This window comes from Phocoena sinus, chromosome 3 (genome assembly GCF_008692025.1).
Source record: "Phocoena sinus isolate mPhoSin1 chromosome 3, mPhoSin1.pri, whole genome shotgun sequence".
NCBI lineage: Eukaryota > Metazoa > Chordata > Mammalia > Artiodactyla > Phocoenidae > Phocoena > Phocoena sinus.
Genome location: NC_045765.1, coordinates 60,439,575 through 60,451,804, shown reverse-complemented (window position 1 = coordinate 60,451,804; position 12,230 = coordinate 60,439,575). Strand labels below are relative to the sequence as shown.

Here is a 12,230-nt window from a genome sequence, read left to right as displayed (position 1 = left end):
CTGGCCCATGTGAGGCCTGGCACCAGGGGGCTAGGGAAGCACTCTAAGTAACGTTTCCTCCTCACTCTTCAGGGTGAATGAAGGGCTTCTTACATGTCCCTTCCTCATTACCTGACACTTGACTACTTGAGCTCCTGGCTTTATCCTCACAGGAGCCATTTGAGACAAGGTAATAGGTGCTCAGGTATTGTAGTAAATTAGATCCAGGAACTGAACGTGGTTGGCAGACTCTTCCTCAAGCTCACAGTGGCGAGTCCTCGGAAGCTCTCCTGCGCTGCCCCAGGAGGCCAGGAGAGGCCTCTGGTCAGAGGTGAGGCATCGGCCTCAGGAAATGGCTGTGATGCCAGATCCATGCCAACCGCAAAGAAGGAGCCACGACTATTAGAGCATTAACTCCTGTCTGCCTGAGGACAGAAGGCAGGCTCGTCATCCCTGGTATCCAAGACTCCTCCTGGTGGGCAGATGGACGAGCAGGGGACTGACTGGTGGCAGTGTAAGCAATTTACCAAGCCCTGAGGGGAAGGGTACAGCTTGTAGCCCAGCCTGAAGCTCCCCTGGAGGCAGGAATGTGGGAAGGGTGGTGGCCAGGGCTGTTGCTGGGGGGTGTGGGATCCTGTGCCCACCCGGGAGCCTCATGCCATGGCTACAGTGTGGCTCATACCTGCCCTTCCCTCTAGCCTCACTCTGGACCCCCAACAGCCAGTGCCGAAGGACCGGTGCCAGGCCTCCTCACCAAGAGCTACCTTCACCTTCCTCAAACCTGGTGATGAAGGGATCATGAACCCCATCCACTACACAGGAGAGGAAGCCCAGAGATGTTAAGGAGTCTGGCTAAATTCAGCCAGTGAGAAATTTCACCTACAGGGTGGGAAGGAGCCCAGACTACCATCTCTCATGACTGTTGCCCCAGAGATGTCCCATTTCTTCTGTGTGGTGGGTTAGAAGTCACTCATCTGTGCTCCCAGCCAGCAGCATCCCCACAGGTGGACTTTTCCAAGTGGAAGCTGACCTTCAGTTTTAGATGATGTCTCCAGGGCCCTGGCCTGCAAAGGTGTGCACCGAGGATATGCAGAGCTAGGCCTTGGCCCTGAGCCGCAAACTCCCTGTGGTTGGGTCTCAGGGGAGCCCCCGTCCCAGTCTGAATATGAGTCAACTCATGACAAATCCATGTGACTAGCGTGAAAAGTAAGAGTCCTGCGGTGCTGAGGAAACAGGAAGTGTGGAGGCTGGGTGGGTTGGCCCTGGGGGGAGCCTGGCCACAGCTGGCACCACCTTGCCCTACCTCCCCTGAGTTAGAGAGCTGAGGGGGCCCCTTCCCTATGTCAATAAATCCTCTTAAGCCTGAGGTGGTTCCAGAGGGTCAGACTCAAGCCCCTCAGTCTGGGGGCTAGAGGAGGGGGACAGCAAGCTCCAGGCTTAGGGCTGGAGGCTTGCGAGCAGCTCCCCAGACAAGCCATAGGGCCTCAGAGAAACTGGGGGATCTCTGAAACCAGGAGGCAGGAAGAATTTTCCTGGGCAGGGGAAACGCCTCCTAAAACTGAGGGCCAAGAAAGACCGAGAGGCTCTCTAGTAGGAGACTGGACTGCTTGGGCAAAGTTGGGTGGGGGGGCAGGGCCCCTGGACACCAGGTGGCCTGAGTGGGGTCCTGTCCAGTGAAGCCTGTGGTTTTGATCACCTCCACTTTCCTCTGGTGGTTGGGCTGCCGCCACACAGCTAATTGGGGCTCTTCCCGTATGTGCACCCCGGTCTCGTGCCTTCCTCTCTCAGGTCCCCCACATTCACCCACCCTCCTCGTTTTTCAGCACAACAAGGCCAGTCAGCCTTCCCACGGCGTTCCCCAACTCTCTCCTCTCTATGACCATTTCAGCAGCCCACACCCCACACCTGCTCCAGCCGACATCAGCCAGAAGCAAGGTATGGATCCTGGATGGGAAGGGCCCAACAAGACCCAGAGCCGGGGAGTGGGGAGATCAAGTCCCAGCCTTCTGAGACCAGGTGGCTAGACCCTTTTTTGTAAGTGGAGAACCTGGGGCTGTGCAAACTCAGGGCCCCTCGAACATGCCCAACAGACTGAGGAGCCTGAGGGCACCAAAGGTTGGGAAAGGTGGTACCTGGTCAAAATCTGAAGGCTTCAGGTTGAGGTAGGAGCCTAAATCCTGCGTGACTACCCAATACCAGTATGGGAGTAGGCCTCTGTGTAAAACTGATAAATATAAAACTTGTAGTCTTTCCCTCCCCCAGTGAGAAAATGGAAAGTGGTGGTTGTGATGGCTGATTCACCTCAGCCTCGGGCAGAGTCATTCTGAAATCAGCCATTGTCGGCTGTGGGAAACCTGCTGACTCAACCCTGGGGAGGAGGGGGCACGGGGGGATGGGTAGAGCCCTGGCTCCCCAGGCCAGGGGGTCTGCCTCCTGCCCGGAAAGCCAGGCTAGAGCCCCCAGCAGAGAGGCCCCAGTTACAGACCAGCGTTGGACCAGGGTGTGGCAAGGTCTGGCCTCCCACTCCTGAATGACTCCAACTCTGCCACTGTCCAGCCACTGTCCCGTAGGCAAGTCACCCAAACCCTCTGCCCTTGATTTCCCTAGCCTGTAAATGGGGCACTGTTATCACACTGGGATAGTCCTGAACAAACCAGTATGTCTGGTCCTCCCTCTAGCACACGGAGATGGGGTCCTAGGAGGGCCCCACAGGAGGCTCCAGGATGCAGTAACTAGCTGAAGTGGCCTCCAGGTCAGGCTGGCTCACTTACTCGGCCCCTCTCCACTGCAGGAGTTCACAGGCCTCTGCAGACCCCTGACCTCTCTGGCTTCTACTCTCTGACCTCAGGCAGCATGGGACAGCTCCCGCACACTGTAAGCTGGTGAGTGAGGGCCCAGTGGGAAAGGGGCACCTTGCGCTGGTTGGACCCATACCTGCCCTTCCATTTTCCTCCTCCACCCTTCTGTGCTGAGCACCCAGATGCCAGCTCTGTACAGGTACCAGGGGCTGGCCAGCAGCTCTATCCATGCCTCAGCTAGCCAGACATACTCCCTTTGGGAAGGCAGGAGACCTAGCCCCTGGTCCTAGCCCTATCACACTCTGTCGTAACGTCTAAGACTTGAACGGGACTGTTTAGGGCCACATGAGTATGTGAGGAAGAAAAAGTAGGCCTGACCAGGGATGCGGCAGCATGCATGGCCACAAGAGAAGCTCTTGCTTCTCAGTGGCCTGGTGGACAGCGGGATATTCCCACTTGCCTCAGTGTCTACTGCCGGCTGGTCCCTTCCTTGGCTGAGCTGCTTGAAGGGCAGGGTCCTTCTTGCCCCTATGGTGCCTGCTTCAGTCCAAGCCCCTGGCATTCTGCTTGGAGAGTCTACTAAGGCTGGGCCAGGGAAAGACAGCCTGGATCTCATTCGGCAGGCCCAACTGTGAGCCAAAGGGCCCGTCTTCAGCTGGAGCTGGGCCTCGGCAGAGTACGTGACCCTTTGTTCATCATGCACAGTTTGACCTAGGCAGGTCTCTAGCCTCTCTAGGTTGGGGCAGTTACCCAAAGGCAGGAGAGCTTGGCTTCCCAGGAAGGCAGAGCAGGCCAGAAGCCCAACCTGGGGCCCACCTGCCCCTTCCTACTTGCCCTTTATCCACATTCAGCTCACTCTTCCATGTCCAGATTGTCTCTGGATAAAGCTCCACCTTGAACACAAATCAGGACTACCCTTACGAGTCCCCGCAGGATTTAAGCGCACCGGGCAGGTTCTGGGAACCAGAGCAGCACTGCTGAAGCTGGTTGATCCTCCGGTCCCTGCCCTCTCAGAACTCAGTCCACCTAGTGCACAAGTCAGGCAAGAGGCCAATTACAGAGCACTGTTGGCAGTGCTTTGAGGACTGTAGAAGCCTGGAGGGACACCTCATCCAGTTTGGGATCTCAAGGGCTTTCAGGAGAAAGGGTGTATTGGCCAAGCAAGACCTTGACAGATGACCAGGAGTTTGAAGCAAAGTGGGACAGAAGAACAGTCCTAACAGTGTCAATAGTGAGTGCAAAGGCCTTAAGGCAGGTATGCAGGTATCAAGCCCGAATTTCAGGAGGTGAGGCTGGAGGGACCCCAGGGACCTACAAATCTGGGTCCCAGGAGAATGCTGCCATTTCTACCCCTTATACACGAGTAGAGGGAAGGTAAGCCTGTAGAGCAGGGGTCAGGAACCGGGCCGCACAGCAGGAGGTGAGCGGCAGGGCGAGCCCCAGTCCGTGGAAAAACTGTCTTCCACAAAACCGGTCCCTGGTGCCAGAAAGGTTGGGGACCGCTGCTGTAGAGGAAAAGGTTGCCCTCTGGTGGCACGTGTTTAAAATATACACTAGAGTGGTCCAAGCAGAAGCCAATTTGCCTTATTACACTAGGGGTCAGGTCCAAGCAAGGTGGGGAAGTCGTTCCCCACATGTGGCAAGTAGCCAGACTGCTAACAGCTATCTCTCCCAACCACAGGCCCAGCCCTCCTCTCTACCCCCTGTCCCCTTCCTGCGGATATAGACAGCACTTCCCCGCCCCCACCGCAGCCCCTGGCGCCCCCTACCCCAGGTGAGTCCCCTACCCTGCAGCTAGGCTCCTGCTTCCTGTTGCCCAGGCTTCAGTGCCCACAAGAGGCCACGCCCAGGCCAGTGCTTGCCCTGTGTCAATTGTCTGTCCATCCGTCCGTCTGTCATTCTCCAGCCCCACGCTGCCCTATACCTGAGAATGAAGCCAGTGGGAGTGCAGGAGGCCTAAGCCCAGGCCATACAGTGCAAAGCACGACAGAGCAGCCAGAGACAGTGCATGTACAATGTGCAGGTGTGTGTGCACTCACCTCTGCTGTGCATCCTGCTGAGCAAAGGACGAGTCAGGACAGCAACCCCCGAGCTCTGCCCAAGCCGAGGCAGACCTTTTTTTTACATGGCCCTTAGGGGCCACCTGCTCAGTTATTCCATACCTGTGCAAGCAGTAAGGGACAGATTGGTACCCATAGAACATCAAGAAGGTAAAGTGGGAGCTATGTGTATACGTGTGTCCTTTCACTTGGCTCAGTCCCTCAGTGACAGGCTTGTGCGCAGGTATGGAACAAGGAATTCAACAGACATCTCTAGCCCACAGCCCAGGGTGGGAGGTACAGACACAGCAGCAGCAGCAGTTGAATGGGCTAGCTGGGTGATGGGGAAGCCCCGAGGAGACCCCAGCCATGTCTGATGGGTCAGGGAAGGCTTCATGGAGAGGATAACATCTCTTGAGTGAGGGAAACAAAGGGAACATCAGTAACTGGAGATGGCTGGGGGTGGGAAGTGATGGGAAATGGGGCGGGGGGGGGGGTGGGGCCAGAAATGTCAGCAGAGATGGCCATACAGGGCTGTGCAAGCCCTAGGGAGGAGCCTGGGTTTTATTCTGTGGGCAGTGGGGGAATTTCAACAGAAGTGGCCAAGAGCATTCAGGTGTTTTTAAAAGGTCACTCTGGCTGTTATATAGAGAGAGGCCTTGAGGGGTCAAGGAGGAAAGTAAGGGCAGCCACAGGCTGAGGCTGAGCTGGTGAGGGCAGGAGGTAAGAAGGGGACAGATTCAAAAGCTATTCAGGACTTCAGTAACCACCTGAATTTGACATACATGTAGATTTTTGTATCGTGTCTGTGCAGTGTGTTGGGAGCAGGTATTTGTATGTATTTCTGTGTACTTGTATGCAGGCCAGTGGAGGTGGGTATCTGTTCACCCTCTTGTACTGTGCAGGGGCCTCTCTGTGTCCAAAGATCTGGCCTGTACATACCTGGCTCAATGTTAACTCTTCTTCTGCCTTTAGGTTCACCCATCCACCCCTGATGCTAGGTTCCGGTGTACCTGGTCACCCCGCAGCCATCCCCCACCCAGCCATTGTGCCCCCTTCAGGGAAGCAGGAGCTGCAGCCCTATGACCGCAGCCTGTGAGTGAAAAGACACTCAATGGGGACTGGGGGTGGGACAGGTAAGCAGACCTCAAGATACACATTCCTCCCCCCAGGCCCAAGCCTGCTGCCTGGAAGCTCCAGGGACTGCCAGGAGGCCTCTGGCCAAGCCGTCCTTTGGCAATTGCCACTGACCAGTTTTTTGATCCTCAGAAGCAGGAGGGGAGTGGGTGGATTTAGTTTGAGCCAAGAGGGGAGGGGCTCTCCTTACTTAGCTGCAAAATTCCTATAAGGAACAGTTACCTAGCTCTGCTCACCTACTTTGGGGCAGCTAAAAAAAAGATCCCATTTAAAAAACCCTAGTATCCAGGCACTTACACATGCACTGGACACACTAGAGGAGAGTGGTAGCATCAGGACACCATGGGGGCCCCTGAGTGATCTGTTCATGTGTCCTTCAGGAAGACGCAGGCAGAATCCAAGGCAGAGAAGGAAGCCAAGAAGCCAACCATCAAGAAGCCTCTCAACGCCTTCATGCTGTACATGAAGGAGATGAGAGCAAAGGTCATTGCAGAATGCACACTCAAGGAGAGCGCTGCCATCAACCAGATCCTGGGCCGTAGGGTGAGGCCACGGGGCAGGTGGGCTGGTAGGGGTGGGCCCTGACTACCTTCACCCCGGTGCAGCCTGCTGACTCCCTGATGCACCTCCATCTGCTCCCCTTCCCCTCTGCAGTGGCACGCACTGTCCCGGGAAGAGCAAGCCAAGTATTATGAGCTGGCCCGCAAGGAGAGGCAGCTGCACATGCAGCTCTACCCAGGCTGGTCGGCGCGGGACAACTACGTGAGTGGCCCACACACAGTAGGGGAACCTTCAAGATGCCAGGCCACAGTCTCACCAGGGAAGTTGGGACTACTGTCCTGAAGGCACAGAGGAGGAGGGGAAGTGGTAGAATAGAGGGTCCAAGGCCTCCCATGGCTGGCTCAGAAGAGGATCAGATGAGGGGAGCTGCCCCTAAAGGCAGGTTCGTTTTCCCCAGGATGTACTTCCACACAGGGCTGTTGTCCAGCACTTGACTGGGCTACATCAGCACAAGCGGAGGAAGGGGCCCGGAAGTCACCTCCTGCATTCAGAAAGGAGACCAGTGTGGGAAAGGGAGGAGGCCCCAACTGCTCCGTGATAACCTAGCAAAAAGTGCAATCAAGAAACACCAGGGCCCCCAAGTCAGAGGGAACTGTGGACCTGGAATCCCAGCGGCAGCCAGACTAGGCAGCAGGCTGCAGGTGTCCCAACCACTCGCTCACTGGGGTTACAGTGTCCACCTCCCAGCATCCTCTGAGCATCCTCCACTTTGCCCCCTGCAGGGGAAGAAGAAGAGGCGGTCACGGGAAAAGCACCAAGAATCCAACACAGGTGAGGCCTTCCCTCAGCAGTAGGGGAGGCTCCTCTCGGGTCCCCAGCTCACGAGCGGCCCTGCTCTGGCCCAGGAGAGGGGCAGAGTACTGAGCCATGAACCTTTAGGGCCTGGGCCCTCTGGAAACGAGGCCTGCATCTCACAAGTCAACCCCCCACAGGAGGAACAGCTACACTAAGTCCCAGGGAAGACCTGCAGAAGCCAATTCTTAGAGCAGTGCTTTGTGACCTGCCACACACACACCCTTGCAAGCCCTGCTAGTGGCCAGCCTCTGCCAGAGAAGCTAGTGAGGAACTGTTTAAGACTAAACCCAAATACTGCATCCTGGTTAGCTCTGCGGAGGTGAGCAGCAGGCTGTCTGGGTGGAGGCTGAGCCAGGCCCCATGCTTGAGCCCAGCAGTCACACAGCCTATTTGGCTGGTCCCTAGCAATTTCTCTATCGCCCCACCCCCAGTTCTCACGGAGGCGCAAAGTGCTCTGTATAGAGGACTTGGGAGGCCGCACCCTGCCTCAAGTCTTCCTCTGGGTGAATTCCTGTCCCAACTCTGATACTTCACACTCCGCATCCACGAGCGACTTTCTCAGCTGTGCTGCCCCACACAGGGAAGCTGGAAGCTAGGACTGGGGCACGGGAGAGTCCTCAGTCCTTTTTCTAAGGTTGAAGAATGGGCTTTACTTTCCTTCTGGAAAAGTATGTAGCATAGGCTTAAGCTACAGCTGCAGGGGATATGGGTCAGGCAGATTGCACACTGGCAAAGATGAAAAACTGGATAAAATGGGCAGGGAGTTGGCAGGGGTGGGGGGGCCCTAAGGCAGAAGAGGCTTGATCCCCACGGGCCCCCCAGGTTCTTCTCTGAGCTCCCTTGCTGCAAGGGGCCCCACAAGCCACAGAGAGGAGCCAGTCTGATAGGGTCCCCTTCCTCCCCACCCCCGCCATTCTTCCCATTGCCTCTACACTGCCAGCTGGGTGCCACCATTTCCTGATACCTTGGCTTTGGGCCCTGGGGCTCCCACTAGGGCTGGCTGTGCCATGGAGAAGCCCTTGCCTGTAGGGACTGTGGGGTATCTGTGACTGGCTAACACTGATGTTACCTCTTCTTTCTGGGCCCTGCTCTGCCCTGCTGCCTGCCTGCTCGCCCTCTGCCCTGCTCTGCCCCTCTGGCATGGCTGTGAGCAGACCCTGGCTCGCCTAAGAAATGCCGTGCTCGCTTTGGCCTCAAGCAGCAGACGGATTGGTGTGGTCCGTGCAGGTGGGTTTGTCCCCACCACTGTCCTCCCTTTGCTTCAAGCTGCTTCCCTTACTCTCTGCACATGTTCTGCTGGGCCTGCTGCCCTCCTTTGGCCCCTAGCCCCCAACATACCCGCAGACTGGGGAGCCCATGCCTCCTAAGAATGGGAGTGAACACAACAGCTCGTGGGGAAGACCACTTGGGTCTAAGAGGAAGGAGGAGAGACAATGCTCTAGGAGCAAAGGAAAGGCAGACTTAGAAGGTATTTCTGGTACCTGGTGCCCAGGGTTCCCTGGTAATGTTGGTCTGGTGCTTATCAGGCCTAGCAGGTCCTCAGCAGACAAATCACACACACAGCATTTAAATGGCCTGAGCCCCTGTTCCCAGGCCTCAAAGTCATCATGGTCCACCAGCTCCCTCACTTCTTCCAGTTGGGATCCCTGCTGTACCATACGGAGCCCTAAGAATAACGAAGTGACTGTAGTAGAGAAAAACCTGAATAACCTAAATGCCCAGTGGCCATGTGACTTATATCACGTACCTGCTGAGACCAGCGGGCTCAGAGAGGTAGGGAGATGAACAGAGGTACCCCTGGTAGCCATACTCAGACCCAATGGCATTAAACCTGTATGTTTCACCATACAACAGAGAAATATTTGTGTATGGGAAAAGAAAGTATACCTACCAAATGGTTAAAGTTGCCTAGTTGAGGTTCAGGCCAGGCCTGCTAGGGCCAAGGCTCAGGCTGCTCCAGGCAGTAAGTTCACTGACTCTAGGGAATACTTGTCCAGCCCCTATGATTGCCCACCATACTCCCTGTCCAAGGGCAAAGAGGAATTTGGGGAAAATAAGTATGTGTGTGTATGTACACATGATGGGAGGCAACCCTGTTCTCAGAGGAGGCCCTATTCCATCCATTCCACGCTACTCAGAAACAAAGTGTTGTCCAGAGAATAAGATGGTAGACAAGTCACTGTCCAGTTCTTTCCCTTCTCTGCCCCTAGCCTAGCTCTGAGCATTTGGATTGCTCAGCCTTAGAAGCCACAAGCCCATTGCAGCCCCCCCACCCCCCCGCCGCTTCCTTAATCAGATCTGAGCCCCACAAATGTGAAGCAGAGCCTCAACAGCCTTGACTAGGAGATAGCTGCCCTGGAAGATGGCAGGCAGCCCACAGGCCAAGCTACAAAAGGTCCCTGTGCCACCTTGTGGTTCTGCTGGGAGCTGCACCTGTCCCTAGGTCTGGGCCAGGCTCAGCAGTTGTAGCGCTAAGCATGAAGGCACAGACATATCACCTAAGTCATGGGGAGCTAGGCCAATGCAAGGACAGCATTTTCTGGTTGTGGAGTATGACTATGAATTCACCCTCTGTTTACAGATAACTCTCTTCACTATTCCTAGGAGGAAAAAGAAATGCATTCGGTACTTACCCGGAGAAGGCCGCTGCCCCAGCCCCGTTCCTTCCGATGACAGTGCTCTAGGCTGCCCCGGGTCCCCAGCTCCCCAGGACTCACCCTCGTACCTCCTGCTGCCCCACTTCCCCACAGAACTGCTTGCTAGCCCTGCGGAACCGGCGCCTACATCACCAGGTCTCTCGGCCACTCTCAGCCTCCCAGCCCCCTGGGCCCCCTCAGGCTCCTCACAGCAACCTGCAGAGTACACAGGTACAGCAACAGGAATCTCAGAGACAGGCAGCCTAGCATGCACAGGACACATGGCTTCCTCCAGGGGCCCACCCTCTGAGAGGAGACGACAGAGCCCCAAAGTACGTGGAAACCGGCCAGGGGCCCTGTTGGCTCCCTCTCAGAGTCCAGGCCCTGGAGATTTCAGAGGCTGCACATCTTCTGCCTGAACATGGGGCCATCAATTCAAACTGCTCCAAGTGGTGGGAATTAGATCTGCGTTGTGTCATTTGATTAAGGGCATCCCCTCATGCCTATGGCAGACTGGATCTATTCTTTTTACCATCTATCTTGCTAGCCAGATGCCCCTCCCTGCCTCCCTTGCTTTTCTGCTATAGGTCATAGATGGACTGGACTGAGCCCAACTGCTTTCCCTACTTCCCCCACCCAACCCCACCACTGCCACACTCTCCCCATACAAGATACTTCATGGACCAAGAACAAGCTGGTTTACCAAACAATAAGTAAGCATGGTCACAACCACAAAGCTCAAGACAAGTGTTTCTCTCTTAAGGGCCTGGAGAAGCCCTGTTTACAGAAAACCAGCTGCCATCTGTAAGCTGGACCAAAGGAAGCTTCTTGCCACGTTCTTTGGAGCTTACAAGAAGAGGAGTGAATGAAATAGGTTAAATTTAGGCCTATCACCCTAGCCAACAGGAATAACCTGACACCACCTTAAAGGCAAGTGTGGGTGGTGAGGGTATGTGGCTCTAGTTCAAATTACTCAGAAATGTTTCCTAAGGAACTCAACCACCTAAGAAGCCCTGATACCAAATGCCTCAGCCACTAGTGGCTGCAGTCAACGGTTCAAGTAAGTCATGGCTCAAAATCCAGTGTGCATCCCTACCTGCTCTTGAGAGCCTTTTTCACAGAGCCAGTTCCAGCCTATCCACATCATTCTAGCCAGCTCTCAGACAGTTGTAAGAGGGCAAGCCAAACCTCAGGACAACCAGTGCCTATCTTCCAGCGTGAAAGTAGGCCAGCTTCAGTTTCCCTATGGGGCTGCAGGAAGAAAGACTATTACAACCAAAGCAAGGAGCCCAGAAAACCTCTAGTGGTGGACATCGGGTTTGCACCACAACCTACTTTAACCCATTTCTGAGCCAAGCTTCAACCCCGAGCCTTAAAAAACAAATCTTTAATTTAACTTAGTTGGGTTTTTTGCCTCCTCTTCACTGTACATAGCCTGAGTCCAAAGAGAAAGGGCTATACCCCTGTACCCACACACACCCTCAACAAAAGCCTTTAGTTCCTACTTTAGCCACTGGCTTCTCAGAATCCAAAGATCGTATGTTCTGGTGTAGTGTTGCAAGAAGTCTTGAGAGAAAAAAGGACCATTGTAGTATTCAAAATATTTTTGTATTGTTAATGCATATTACAGAAAAACTTTTCTGATATGAGAATAAAGATACTTTTTACTGGGTTTCTTTTTCAAAGCTTGACTCTGAGGAATAAGCTGTTTCAGTGACAGAGTATAACACTCTTTTCTTTTCCACAGCCACAAAGTTTATTCTCTATTATGGTACACATGTTCTCGAGACCTTGAACCTACACCAGCCAGGGATTGACTTGTCATCTCTCCTTAAGGGGCTTGGGCCCTGCTCCAACCCAGAGAGCGGGTCTCATGCTAGGTATAAGTTCCCATTGCAAGCCTTGATCTTAACCCCCCAGTCCTCTGAGCTCACCCCTGATGCAGGCACAGGCCAACCTACCCCACTGCTCATAGGAGAATGGGCTGGAAACTGCCGCCACAGCCCCTAAGAAAACCCAGCCAGAAATAGGCACGTATCATCACTGGGCTCCATTTTCCTCTGAAGGCAGAGAGAAAAGACAGAAGCACATAGCCTATTTTGAGGAAAACATGAACACACAGGGATCTTTTATAACCTGGTATCATCATAAAATCCAAAAGATGGGTATTTTAAGAGCACCCTTTCCTCCCAAAGACCGTAAGGTACATGAAGTATTTCTTGAGGTAGTCATATTCTTATACAAAACTGAAGACTGATAAATCTACAATCTTTTTCCACAGCAGT

At 54.5% G+C, this 12,230-nt stretch overlaps 1 protein-coding gene across 4 annotated transcripts in view; it reads left to right on the top strand.

Annotated features, from left to right (window-relative positions):
* Positions 1–11,630, top strand: part of TCF7 (transcription factor 7) — a 32,629-nt gene extending 20,999 nt beyond the window's left edge. Inside the window, exons 4-11 of one of the 4 annotated variants that reach the window (XM_032628899.1) lie at positions 1,803–1,914; positions 2,771–2,861; positions 4,459–4,551; positions 5,792–5,911; positions 6,334–6,496; positions 6,608–6,715; positions 7,237–7,285; positions 9,914–11,617. In XM_032628899.1, the coding sequence (XP_032484790.1) occupies positions 1,803–1,914; positions 2,771–2,861; positions 4,459–4,551; positions 5,792–5,911; positions 6,334–6,496; positions 6,608–6,715; positions 7,237–7,285; positions 9,914–9,993 (816 nt within the window). In that variant the 3' untranslated portion in view covers positions 9,994–11,617. Of the gene's footprint in view, positions 1–1,802; positions 1,915–2,770; positions 2,862–4,458; positions 4,552–5,791; positions 5,912–6,333; positions 6,497–6,607; positions 6,716–7,236; positions 7,286–9,890 lie in introns of all 4 variants that reach the window. The other 3 variants (XM_032628900.1, XM_032628901.1, XM_032628902.1) reach the window with 3 other exon arrangements.
* The last annotated feature ends 600 nt before the right edge of the window (positions 11,631–12,230 follow it).